Source organism: Melitaea cinxia, chromosome 20 (assembly GCF_905220565.1).
Source record: "Melitaea cinxia chromosome 20, ilMelCinx1.1, whole genome shotgun sequence".
NCBI lineage: Eukaryota > Metazoa > Arthropoda > Insecta > Lepidoptera > Nymphalidae > Melitaea > Melitaea cinxia.
This window is the reverse complement of record NC_059413.1, coordinates 10,732,112-10,746,975: the sequence shown is the minus strand read 5'-3', so window position 1 is coordinate 10,746,975 and position 14,864 is coordinate 10,732,112. Positions and strand designations below refer to the sequence as shown.

Sequence of the window (14,864 nt, the reverse complement as noted above, 5' to 3'; positions counted from 1 at the left end):
ATGTTATGGTTTTGTTTCAAACTTAGAAAGTCTGCTTAGAAATAATACACTACCTGTAATAATATAAAGGATAAAGTGTCCTCCTAAAATATAATTTTCTAAACAAAACATGAACACTTAATCCACTTTTACAACTTATTTTAACACAAAAAAGGTACAAGCGATTCTCGCATGCTTACACGATGACCAGGTGGGAAATTCCCACCTATATACAAAATTTTTTTTTTTTTTTTTTTTTTTTTACGACAAATAGGCAGGCATTTGACCACAATCTCACCTGATGTTAAGTGACGATGCGGTCGAAGGTGGAGCATGCCTGCCTAATAACAGCCTATTCACTCTGGCCTTGAAGGCACCCAGATTGTATCGTTCGGGAAACACAGACGCGGGCAACGAGTTCCATTCCTTAGCTGTGCGCATCAGGAAAGTAGAGCCAAAGCGTTTTGTGCGCGTAGGTGGCATATCGATGACATAAGGATGGAACGATCGACCGCGCCTAGTGTCCCGATGGCGGAAGGTTGTTGGGGGAATTAGATCGTGTAATTCCTTCGCACACTCACCGAAATATATTTTGTAGAACACCGACAGACGAGCTACCCTACGCCGATGATCGAGACTCTGCAACTTGGTGTCTGTCAGAGTAGGGTCACCTATGAGTCTCTTAGCTCGTTTTTCCACCGAGTCCAAAGTTGCCAGTTGGTATTTGGCGGATCCATCCCAAAGATGGCAGCAATACTCCATACAAGACCGAACTTGTGCTTGGTATAGTGGGAGCAGCTGTTCTGGAGTGAAGTATCGCCTGACCTTAGAGAGAATACCTAGTTTTTTTGCTGCAGTTTTTGCTTTGGACTCGATGTGTTGCCCAAAGTTCAGATTGGACGATAGCTCTACACCGAGGAGCTGTAGGGAGTCGGTAATTTCCACAGAAACATCCCGGAAAGTCGGAGCCAGGTGTAAAGGGCTCCGTTTAGAGGAGAACACACACGCCTGTGTTTTTGTAGCGTTGAACGTGACCAGGTTGGCATCGCCCCATTCGGAGACTGCCTGGAGGGCGACGTTCAAGCGGCTGACCATATCCTCTCGACAAGACTGGATAACATCCTTACTAGCCCCTGCACTCGAAAAGTATCTGTCCGTCACTGTGCAGTCGTCAGCGTACCCAAAGGTACCGGGGACGAGCAGATCGTTAATATGCAGCAGGAAGAGGGTAGCGGACAAGACTGATCCCTGAGGAACACCAGCGTCGATAGCCATTTGGTCCGACGAGTACCCGTCAATGACAACTCGTATTGAACGTTCGCTCAGGAAGTCAGAAATCCAAGTGCAAAGGCCAGGTGGAATACCATATGAAGGAAGCTTGCTTATAAGGCTCGCGTGCCAAACCCTGTCAAAGGCCTTCGAGATATCGAGAGACACGGCAAGTGCTTCGCCGTGTTTGTCAATGGCCTCACTCCAAATATGTGTGGCATACACTAGAAGGTCCCCAGTCGAACGGTGCTGGCGGAAACCGTACTGCCGGTCGCTGAGGAGATCGTTACCTTCCAAGTGGGCCAAGAGTTTGTTGTTAAGTTCACGTTCCATAGTCTTACAGAGTATGGATGTGACCGAGATGGGACGGTAATTGACAGGGTCTGCACGACTACCTTTTTTGGGCACAGGCTGCACGTTGGCAAGCTTCCAAGACTTCGGCACTTTGCCAGTCTTAAGTGACAGGCGGTACAGGCGTGTAAGAGGTGGAGACAACTCAGGGGCACAGGTACGCAGGACTATCGCTGGTATACCATCCGGTCCGCTGGCCTTGTTCACGTCTAGAGTTTGCAGGATTTTAAGGATCTCTTTTTGGCGTATGCGTACTTCTGCCATAATGCAGTCAGCACGAGTTGAGATTGGTGGAGCTTTTCCTGCAACATCCAGACGCGAGTTCTCAGCAAAAAGAGATGCAAACAAATCCGCTTTCTCTTTCGCAGAGTGGGCCAGTGATCCATCAGTCCTCAGCAATGGTGGAAGTGACGGCCGACAAAAGTTAGATTCAACGGCTTTTGCCAGGGACCAAAACGCTTTGCTCCCAGAAGGGTAAGAAGCTAGTTTGGCCCCAATGCGGCTGATATGGTTGAATCTAGTCCTGCGTAACGTCCTTTTACATGCCTTGGCGGCTTGGTTAAAAGCTTTCTTCAAATTCCGAGAATTTGGAGACTTGCGCGCTCGAGCTTCAGCCCATGCAGTGTATGCCGACCGCTTTTTGGCTTCTGCACGATAGCATTCCGCATCAAACCATGGGCGAGCTTTTCCATTCGTCGCTACGTCAGAGTATGGTATAAAATATTCCATACCCTGGCGTATAACCGCGGTAATGGCTTCAGCGCAGCTTGACGGATCATCAGAAGAAAAGCATACCTCTCGCCAAGGATAGGACGAGAAAAAGTGACGCATCTCATCCCAATCCGCTGCCTTATATCGCCACACCCGTCTTGGGCCACATGGGGATTCTTCGGGTGGGGAACAGACGGATATTGATTTTACCAGACAGTGGTCAGAAGTACCCAGTGGTGCAGAAACTGTTGTTGAGTATCTGTCTGGATCAGTTGTTAAAAATAGGTCTAAGCAGTTGGCGGTATGAGAGTCTACGTCTGGTACCCTGGTAGCACAATTTACAAGCTGGGTGAGGTCCAGCGTCAAGGCTAGTTTACGCACTTCTCTCCCAGCATGGTCGGTCACCTGGTATGGGTACAGCCACTCCTGGTGGTGGGCGTTGAAGTCCCCCAGGATGACTAACTGTGCCGAAGGGTAACGCTCTCGAGCCTTATCCGCCGTTAGGGTAAGATGGTCACATAACTGAGTTGTCTCCACGTCTCCACTGTGCGAACGGTAGACACAGGCATACAGGATTTTCTCCTGTCCTGTGTCCACCAGAACCCATAGGATGGAGTAACTGGATGTCTCAAGGTGCTTAAGACGTTTGATGCAAATGTCATCACGGATGTATACACAGACTCCGGCACGAGGTATGAACCTGTGCTCCAGAGAATACCCGGGGTAGCTGAGGTACGCCGTGTCAGCCGGACATCTGATCTGCGTCTCAGTGAGGAACAGCAGCTGCGGTTTTTCTGTTTCTAGGTGGTGGTGGACAGATTCGAGATTGGAGTGCAGACCTCGGATGTTAGAGAGGTGCACTTTCAGTGGGAGGACGTGCAGCCGCTGTGTATACCTTTTTTTATTCTTGTGTGCTTTCATGGGGAGTGAATAGGTGCAGGGGAATGCGAACTGGACGAGGCGGCATCCTACCTACCGGGTGTCAGACTCTACACCGCCGCACGTAGGGAGCCTGACGCGGAGACTGCGGGGACGCCCGAGCCCCCCCAGAATGGCTACCTGGTCCTCCCTTCCGGTCGCCAACCGGCAAGGTAGAACATTCTGGGATTTTTCGTCAGGTGGCGGGGCAGCCTTTCACAGGTGGCTTTCCTGCTACTTGGGCCCCCAACTTCCTACGGTCGGCCAGCGGCGGCACCGTGCCTCGGATCCCGCTACCCTCCGAAGCCAGGCACCCGATGCGGCAGTGATGAGCAGACAGAATCGGTCACATAGAGTGCCACAACTACCCAGACACATCCCCCAAATGGCTGCTCTGGGACCCGCCCCGGAACACGGCAATTGCCGTTTGGCGGCGCGACTTTACCCAGAGGGTGGTAATTAAGCCACGGCCGAAGCCTACCACCTCAAGAATTTTGTCGGCTCTTACGACAGGCCTTCTTGCCGGGCCGTAGGAAATTGTATTCTACTGCCCGTCCCTACACGGGGGGATACAACATATACAAAAATTATAAGGATGTTATCTTGTTTGGCAGTATGCGTTTCAAACTCGTATATAATCCCATAAAGAAACGTGCACACTAATGATAATTACTTGTGATCGCATTAACGATAAATTTAAAAGTTTTTTAAAATAATATTGTTAGTACTAAAAATTTTTAACAAGGGATTTTTGAGTATTCCCAAATAAAATACACTTTTAATATAATAAATAAAACAGGCGAAGCCCATAATCCCTAAAATATCATAGTAAGGTAGCTTAAAAATAAATATTGACACTAAATATCGAAAACACAAAATTACTCACAATCTGAGATTTATTTTTGTATGTATATTTAGGGGACTATTTTATAATTGGATTCGTTTATAAATCTACAACTATATGTGGAATCATCAAGCCTTTATTATGTTTAAAAAAAATAATTGAGTTTAACATAACAAATTAGTAATTTTAAACGTAAAAAGATTTCCTAAAATATTCTGTAAGGATTATACTTATTACGTAGCTACGATTCTTACGTACTAGCAGCTGATATCTGAGGATTAAGCTCCGATCCTTCTCCTACATGGAGAAAGAGGCTTATGCCCAGCAGTGGGATATAACAGGCTGAAGTGAGGTCGTCGGATTTAGCTAGCGGGTATGTATACTTTAACTGTACACACTAATACTACTCTATTGTCTGTCAGAAAGGTCTGGGCCGGGGAACCATAACATAAGTACATCATAACTTACGTCAGTAGTCGAAATAATAGTCACTTAAATACGCACTATTCTGTCATTTTATTAATTTTCGAAGAAAATTCTAAAAATAAGTTAGTTTTTTTTTTAATTTGCATTTCAGTATTGTTCTTAGAACGAATGATTTGTACTCATACTCATTCGAATATTAATCTAAAAAAGGAATTTAAATTTATCTCAACATTTAATAGAAGCAAACTTAATTAAATTAATCATAGCTGACACAACTGCTCAACTCATCAGCTTAGGGATTTTTAATTGACGTTTTTGTACTAATTATTTTTTGTTCTAAATACAAACTGTCATTAGTCATCGTGACCTGAACGTAGGGGAATTATTGAAGAAAAGCATCATGGCGTTCCCCGTATTCAGGAAATGTACTTTAGAATAGGTAATGTACAGGACATTATATCTAGTAGTAAAGTATCTAAAGTTACTAACTTTGTTTGTATGTAGGGGGTAATCTTCGTAAATACTCATCTGATCATGAAAATTCTTTCACTAACAGAAAGCTACACTATTCAGGAGTGATATAGGTTATTTTATTGTTATTGAACAACAATTCAATAAAAAATAACAGTATATTTAAATCAAGTCGGAGAAATGCGACCGAGATGAAAACTTTACCATAGCTATACTTGCATCACAAAAATAATTAACGCCCAATAAAGTGGGCACGGGTCGGGTAGTATATTATAACTTGACTCTAAAAGCATTTTTGCATTGCCATTTAGAATTATAATTATACTAGCAGGCGCTGTGATTTCGAACGCGTTAATTTAAGGGGGAAAAAATAGCCAACACCTTCGTAGGTAAATGGGCCATCCTATACAAAGAGAATATTTCAATTCGAACCAGTTGTTTCTAAGATAAGCGCGTTTAAACAAGCAAACAAACTTTCTGGCTTTATAATATTAGTATAGATTATTCTATGAAACATTCATTATGTTTAATTTCAAACTACTACCTATTCTGAACGTAAATTTTGGAGAGCGGACACGCACACACACACACACACACATCAGCCTATCGCAGTCCACTGCTAGAAATAGGCCTCCACAAGTTCGCGCCAAAAATGCTGTGAACTCATGTGTTTTGTCCATTGTCCACGCTGGGCGGGTTGGTGACCGCAGGGCTGGCACGGAAGACGCTGCTGCCCGCCGATGTCCAGATGATGTCCAGCAGACTTTGTTATGATGTACTTTAAGTTTTAGAATTTATTTTATTTATAGGATTTATCAGCAGGACGACTTTTGCCAGTCACTTTAACTTTAAGTTTACATTTTTGTCAAAAGTTTGTCAAAATTTCATTTAAAAAGAGATAGGATATGTTATTATAAGGTAAGCGAATTTGCCATAAATGTATATTTACTACTTACACTTAACTAATTAATTCAATTACACTATCTATGGTAATTTGTTTTGGTAATGAAGAGAATGATTGATTGATTTAGCCTTATGCCTTTTGAGTCTGTTAAATGCCTTGCTAAAGCTTTAGATTAAGAAAAACCGAATTTTGGGACTGTGGGGGGAAGGGGGGAGGGTGGGGAACGCTACCCCTGGTACCATTGTCATACTTCAAAACCCCATGGTTATGGAGATATCCATGGTTAAAGTTTTGAGGTTAGAAGAAGAATTTCATAGCTTTCACACGTTATTTTCACATTTCACACGCGTTTTTTCACATTTCACATACTATTTTCACATTTTACACGTTATTTTCACGTTTTAAGAGTTATTTTCAAAATAAAAACGATTTCGACTCCAAGATCAACAAAAGATAATTATAATAGCTTTAAATTCTTCCTCTAATCTTAAAACTTTAACCATGGATATCTCCATAACCATAGGGTTTAGAAGTGTGACAGTGTTACCTTGTATAGATTCCCCTACACCCTCCGCCCTCCACACCCAAAAACCCCATAATTCGGTTTTTCCTAGTCTAGATCTTAGCCAATGCCTTTTTTCTCTGTACACCAAATCAAAAAACATGAAAATCGGGTCGAACAAACCCGACTTTGTTTTATATATTAAAGATGATAAATACATCGCCAACAAACATTAATTATATTATATGAAACAAGATACTATTATGAAAATGAATACGTATATTGTTAGCTTGTTTTTATATCAAAGAAACGGAAAGTATTTATATATTATTACAAACATTACGAACATAGAATTTTTTGTTCTAATAAAAATGGATTTATACGAAATAAATATACAACAAATTTCGTGATGTTAACTTTCTCGTCATAATTATGAGGGAATATAAATGATTTCTACGTATACAGTATTTGGTATCAACAAATGGTTTATTTAATCTAGATTTAAAGATGGTTTCACATTATCGTTTCCAACTTTTTTACCACATGCTAAAATGTTTATATATGTGTACATCTAGGTCGGCAAACAAGCGTACGGCTTATGATGATAAGCGATAAACGTAGCCTATAGATGTCTGTAACACCAGAAGCATTGCAAGAGACTCTATCTCCAATTCCACCCAGGAGCTCTGGTCACTTTACTCACCAACAGGAACACAACAATGCTTTAGAGTAATATTATTTAGCTGTACTGAGGTACTACCCCGGTCGGGCTGCACCATATTTTGGGCAGAAAATTTCCTGCTGTGTCCTACATCACTTAAAAGTCTGTTTATTTTTGTTACAAAAGCACTAACAATATTCCTAGTAATATTATAAATACGAAAGTTTGTAAGGTGTTTGTTTCTCTTTCGAGTAAAAAGTACTGATCGGATTATAATTAAATTTTGTACGATAGATAGATAGCTCCAGAATAACACATAAATTTATATATATATATATATATATATATATATATATATATATTATTACGTAAAGCAAAAACTTTGTACCCGGGTGGGCGGAGGAGTTTGAAGTTTAGTACACTTACGAGTATAGTTTATATAGAGAAGGAGTGCAGAACACTAATATTTTTTAAAAATTATTCTTAAAATATATTAAATCAAAAAAAAAAAAAAAACATTACACACACTACCACGTATTTAACACACACACGCATATTATTTAATTTGTTGTTTGTCAAAGTCTGTAGTCAAAGTAAAAAAATTTAAAAAAGGTTCTTTATTTTTATTATTTTTTTTTCTTAAATTAAATTTTTTAATTATGGTTGAATTTCGACCACTGGGCTACCACTAATTTATAATAATGCGCCAAAACACACACACTAATAAATTCTCAATAATTAATACCAGGGCATAAACGAATTGAGGGTTACCTCAATTATGGACACATACTTAAGAGTATTTCGTTTCAAAAACACATACTCGTAAGATAGATCGAATAAAAAAGAATAACCGAATTTAATTACTTCAACAAAATTGATATTATTAATAAGATAAAATTTACTAATAAATTTCTTGGTTACTTGTTTGTGTTCCTTGTTTTTAATATCGAAAATGTGAGTTTACCAAATAACTATTAAAAAAAAAAAACTCATCAACTAGGATACCCCGCTGGGATTTTCTATTGTATCAAGGGTTCGAAAACCAACACAATACACTGGCATAAATATCTGTACGGCAAATACAAATAGTTGTAATGAAAATGAAATATTTTTTATAGATATACTAGCTGTGCCCACGACTTCGTCCGTTAGCGAAATAAATAAATTTCTAAAATAAAAGTAGCCTAAGTTACTCCTTATTGCATCAGCTATCTGCCAGTGAGATTTCCGTAAAAATCGGTCCAGCCGTTCCAGATATTAGCCGGAACAAACATACAGACAGACAGACAAAAAGTGTAAAAAAAATGGTATATGTACCGTGTGTAAAAAGCGGTTATTTTAATATTACAAACAGACACTCCAATTTTATTTATTTCTATAGATGTATAGATAAGCATTTGTACGTAACAAATATAGAGGTAAATTTATAGAAATCATACGAATTCCTAACTGTACATTAACATCATACAAATATATAGAAGTCATTAACTGGTCGGTCTATGTACTACAATTGGCCTAATTTGCGAAAACAAAAATCTACAATTAGGATGGAATTTAACAGTTTTTTAGTACAACTCCTATGTGAATCATTTTATGTGATTTCCATTAACTTAATAATAAATGGGGACTCTTAAATCATAAAAGAAGGCAAAGTTTAACCGCAAAACCCTAAACTTACTGAACGCGTGGAACTTTTGGATTCTCGCAAAAAGGTAGGTACAATAAATTTTTCGTATTCTGTGGTTAATTGGCGCCGTCGATGACAACGTAAATTCTATGAAGGCACGTGTCACCGACCCCTTAGTATGCCTCCTTAGTTCTTAGTTCGTCATTATATTCTAAATGCTAATCAATCTACGTCAAAGGAAACAGATATTTATTGGTGAAATCGTCACATCATATCATCACCATGCCTATAAATAAGCGTGATTAATTATTTGGTGTCATCTGTAAGGAATAACCGCATAGAAATAAATAGGTTAATATTGCTACAATAGGAATAATGAATAATCACCTATTTTCGCACTTATGTTTTATTTTAACTGTAGATAAAATTTAATGAAAAAAAATCTTTTAAATTTGTTTTATTCAATTTTATTCTATACTTAATTCGTTAATTTAAGTGTAAAGTTAGTAGAATTGGAAAGAAAAATTTTGAAACCAAACACTTGATCATCGCTTAGTTTTGTTATCTTAGGAATTAAGTTTTAACTTTAAGGAATTAAAACAATTATCAGTTTTTATATGTTCAAATAAATTAAAAATAATTCCATTTAGCTGTAAACCAGATATGACCATTGCACCGAGTAGGTACACAATTATGTTGTAAGTCCTAATTTGTACACGGCGTTTGGCACGATTTGTACATATTATCATTTTCTCCGTTCATTGCAATGATGTGTGCTGGAAAACTGCATTTTGTGCTAATACGTAACTTTTAGGTAATAGCTTACTGTAGGTCTGGATCGCTGTCGGCACGAGTAATTGTTTCTTAGACCTGGCGTAATATCGCAATGTTCCTTCGACGCGTTTGGTTTCATTCCATTTTTAACCGACTTCCAAAAAAGGAGGAGGTTCTCAATTCTACTGTATTTTTTTTATGTATGTTACATCAGAACTTTTGCCGTGTGGACCGATTTCGACAATTTTTCTTTAATCGAAAGGTGGTGTGTGTCAATTGGTTTCATTTAAATTGATTTGAGATCTAACAATTACTTTTCGAGTTATATCTAATAATGCGTTTTTACTTGACGCTTTTTTGTGTCGACCTACGTTGTATTATACCGCATAACTTTCTACTGGATGTACCGATTTTGATAATTTTTTTTTTTGTTGAAAAGGAGATACCCCTAGTTTAGTACCATGATAAGGAAACCAGGATCTGATGATGGGATCCCAGAGAAATCGAGGGAAACTCTTGAAAATCCGCAATAACTTTTTACTGGGTATACCGATTTTGATAATTTTTAATTTAATCGAAATCTGATGTTTATCATGTGGTCACATATAAATTTTATTAAGATCTGATAACTACTTTTTGAGTAATCTTTGATAACGCGTAGTTTCTTGACTATTTTTTCGTCGATCTACGTTGTATTACTCGTCGATGTAATTGAAGTCGGTTTTTTTTTTCGTTTGCGAGCAAACACAATTATATATATACAACATAAGAATTGTTTAGCACTATAGTTTCCACTAGAGTCGTAGAAAGTTTTTTAAGCCGTACCGGATATGATGAATTGACTTAAAAAATTGTAAGTTTTAAACAAATTAAACCCTATTTTTGACATAACATATTTTTTTTTTTTTATAAATATTTACACAATACGTGTACACAATTAGTGTATTGTGTAAATATTTATAAAAAAAAAAAAAAAAAAAAAAAAATTAAACCATATTTTTGACATCAAATATTCATCACTACCTTACCTGCATTATTAAATTAATTAACTGTAAACAATAACAAGACTGCCTAAATAACTGTTTTAACGTAATTGTTTTATAAAAGTGTATTTCGTTATTTCAGTGTTACAGGTTAACCGTAACGGTGAATATATACTAATATTATAAAGAGGAAAGATTTGATTGTTTGTTTGCATTGATTAGGCTCCGAAACTACTGAACCAATTTGAAAAATTCTTTCACCGTTAGGAAGCTACTCTATCCACGGGTGCTATAGGCTACTTTATAATTATTTCCAAAAAAATATATCGGGAAAAACATATTTTGATTTTTTTGTTAAATAAGTCAGTTGTAAGTCTCGAAGAAGTTAACTGATGTTAATTGACTATCGCTTATCTACTGAAGTCTCAACATGTTTGCGCAAAATTTGCTTGACTTAAGTAAACGAGAAGAGTAAGTAAGTGAATGAGAATGCTTTCTAAAGCTTTATTTTTAAGCTTCGCTAAATCTTCAATCAAACAACGCATTATTAGATGTCATTAAACTTCTGAAGAAATGTCTGGCTCATTTGCTTATTTTTAGATATGCGTCGTACGGTTTAAACTAGTCATCGATATGATATGGTGATACATAATTCTTTAATTAAGGTCAATAAACTCGAGTTATGTAAGTAGTTCATGAGTTCATGTGTCAAACAATGATTTTCCTTTACGTTTTCCTCGCGATGATCACATTTTTACGTTTTGTGAACAGGTTGAGTGGATTTCTGCATGAGTCATAGAATGTCACGACGACACATGAGAAGAGAACGTATACCTACATTTTTTATTTAAATATGTTAAGGATAATGAAATATAATAATTAATAGCTGAACTTCACCGTATATTTGTGAATATATATATTGGATTGTTTAATTATTTGTATGATTGCTGACAAAAACAAACACAAAAAATATGTTTACAACGATAATTACAATAAGTACATCAGGGTCCACTAATTCGAAAGTTATAGATCTTCATAAATTTAAGTGACTCGTGTTTTTATATACACGAATATATAGTTTAAATTGTGTTACAAATCGCGCCATCTCTTGACAAAATTAATAAACCAAAGACGATACACACACACACACATACACACAAAATTTAGAAATATATACGTTAAATTATTATAGTCTTTATTAATTAAATCAAGAACAGATTGTAAATATTACTTGTAATTGTTCTAACATGTAGTGGATAGATTATTATCAAACTTTAGATACGTTTATCTTAATCTAAATATTTGTGTTGATATAGGTTAAGGGCTAACCCACAAATCGTCTATTAGTTCTATAGTCTTCCAATATTTCTTAAAGTTTTAATTTTGACCACATCGAACAATCTCGTACGTATCTCAGTTCTACGTGACATTGGGAAAATCATTCGTGTAATTTAGGCATAGGTAATTGAAACCCATTAACCCTAATGATTTGGATACAAAAATTTGGTTACAAATAAAATCACAAAAGATGTAGATCTTTATATATATTTTTTTATATCTTAAAGAATAGGAATGGTATCCACGTCATCGAATTTTTTGTATCTTTTTTTTATATCACTAGGTCGGCAAACAAGCGTACGGCTCACTTGATGGTAAGCGATTACCGTAGCTTATAGACACCTGCAACACCAGAAGCATCGCAAGCGCGTTGCTGACCCAATCTCCAATCTCCCTCCCAGGAGCTTTGGTCACCTTACTCACCAACAGGAACACAATACTGCTTGAAAACAGTATTATTTAGCTGTGGTCTTCTGTAAGGTCGAGGTATTATTACCCCAGTCGGGCTGCTCCATATTTAGATCAGGAAATTTCTGCTATGCCCTACCTATATCTTTATTGTTTTGTTAACCATCAAACTTGATTTCTCCACAAAATAGTCAAATTCTTTGATTATACTTACTGCTCGGCTCAAATTAGTGTAACCCTATGTCTCATAGCTTATTATATTCTTAAATAAACATGCTAAAAGCTATTTATTAAATTGAATAAATAATGCTTGACATGGTTTTGAAATAAACTCTTGTTCTTCCATTTTTTTTCACACAGTCCAATAGATAGAGATTTCAGAAAATAATTATATTTATATTTGCTATATGGGAATTTATTGATATTGTTAACGCACGTGTAGTGCTATTCTAAGAAATAATTATGTAATATTTGTTATTTGTGAGTTTTTGTTTGTTCGTTTACGTGATATTTGCCTTTGAAAACGTTTTCTTTGAACTGTACTGTTTCACAATAGTAAACGTAGCTGATGATTAAGCGGGAAATAAAATATTAATTAAAACGTATAGATTTTAAATTGAAGCGACGTCACATGAATAGAGTTTGTGGACACATCAATGTGAGTCATGTAACATTCGTCATGTTAAAGTTTTTAAATGTTAAGTACAGGAATTTTTTGGCAAAACGTTAAATAATTCAAATAGAAAAAAACATACGTAAGGGTTATTATGTTATATGTTAGTTATGATTTTCTTAATTAATCTCTTTTTACCACATATCTCATCTTATCATTTGCGAGTATATATAATTATAATATTTTTTTGTTTATACCGACTATTTTTAATTTTAAAATTCTATACATGGTTGATCAGTTGTACTTTGTACCAACATATTCTTTTAAATGTGTTGTTTTGTTTTCTTCAATTTTTTTAAGATATACATACTTTGCTCTGACAACGTACATAAAACAAGAATTATCTATTTTGGTTCGGTCTTTCGGAATGTGTATGCGCGTACATACATAATTCATTTTTATTTATATAGATGTGTAAGTAGTGTTAGTCGTGAAAAATATCGAAATTTTTACCACATTTTGGCCAACTTCCAGAATTTAAGCATTTTATTGTAACAAGAGTACGAGTACAATAATACATGAAAAATGCAATTCTTGTAATTAGCTATTAATATTATTTGGTAATTTGAGGGAAATTTAAATCGAAATGAAATTATCAAAGAGAAGTTCCATTAAGGGATATTTACTAACATTTTTAACCTACCTATCACTTTGATCGGCGTCTATTAGAAATCACTATACACACACTATCAGTACCTATGTCAAAACTAAGCACTTTCTTAACGCACTAATTCATTCAAAACAATGAATATAAAAAACAAGCTTGTAAAATAAATATCTCATTTTTTTATGTAGAAGAATTTATTAAATAGTAAATAATAAAAGAAATAGGCATAGCGATTCAACAGGGAAATGCTGCTAGCATTTTTGGCACAATGCCACGCGGACATGATTTGTACCATAACTATCTGTATACATTTTATTCTTAAATTGTGAATCGTAAAAATGTTTAATAAAATTTCTAAAATTATGTGTACAAGCATGTATTCAAATTTACAAATTTTAATGCATGTTACAATCAAATTCAAATTAAAAAAAGTGGCAAGTCTAGCATAAAGCAAAAAGCTGGGAATACCTTAAAATACATAACGAGCTATTCATATACCAGTTATGCTAATACAAACACAAACATTTATTATACATTCTACAAGTTTGCAAAATCTAAGACATCGTGGTATTCACGTGGGGTTTACCTTAAGCTATTAATAAATGTAATTTAAAATGGCATTTGTAACATGAATATATAATTATTATAATAATCTCTGTCGCAATAAAATTCTGTATATTTTTTTTGACAGTTGTTGTCATATGATTATGATAACCAGCTTGGTTTTACCATTTTAAATTACAATGGCTTTGAGATTTATTGACATATTTTGGTAATGCTCCATTTGTATAAATAATTGTAATGTCATGTTTTATAGTATTTTTGATAATTGAAATGATAGAATTTGCAAGTAAAGCAAGAAATAAATTATTATATTACATTATATACTAGATTTCGGACTTGGGCTTTATACTTACAATATTATGTACGTATCTGTATGACTAATGGCGCCAAGCTGTCTGGGTCTTACCCAAAGAACTCGTTCGCTACGAATATATTATCTTAAGCCTATTCAATGTTTTATATGCTCTAAAACATCTTTTGCGTTCTCGATAACATTAGCTACAATTTAGAAAGTTAATTTTAAAGAATGCTATGTAACTTTGGGTTATACCAAAAATTTTAGTTCCTTTTTAGGGTTCCGTACCCAAAGGGAAAAAACGGGACTCTATTACTAAGACTTCGCTGTCTGCCCGTCCGTCCGTCCGTCTGTCTGTCTGTCTGTCACCAGACTGTATCACAAGAACCGCGATAGCTAGACAGTTAAAATTTTCACAAATTACGTATTTCTGTTGCCTCTATAACAGAAAAAAAACTTAAACTAAAAATAAAACAAAATAAATGTTTAAGGGGTCTCCCATACAACAAACGCGATTTAACCTCGATATGAGTAAAGGCATCCGATAGACACTTCAAAT

The 14,864-nt window shown here is 35.9% G+C and overlaps 1 protein-coding gene across 1 annotated transcript; it reads right to left on the bottom strand.

Moving 5' to 3' along the window:
* Positions 1-3: 3 nt before the first annotated feature.
* On the bottom strand, positions 4-3,231 carry LOC123663260. The gene is made up of 2 exons (XM_045597948.1): positions 1,782-3,231; positions 4-53 (listed from the first exon to the last, which is right to left on the bottom strand). Exons 1-2 carry the CDS (start codon positions 3,229-3,231, stop codon positions 4-6), a joined length of 1,500 nt encoding a protein of 499 aa, XP_045453904.1.
* Positions 3,232-14,864: the final 11,633 nt, after the last annotated feature.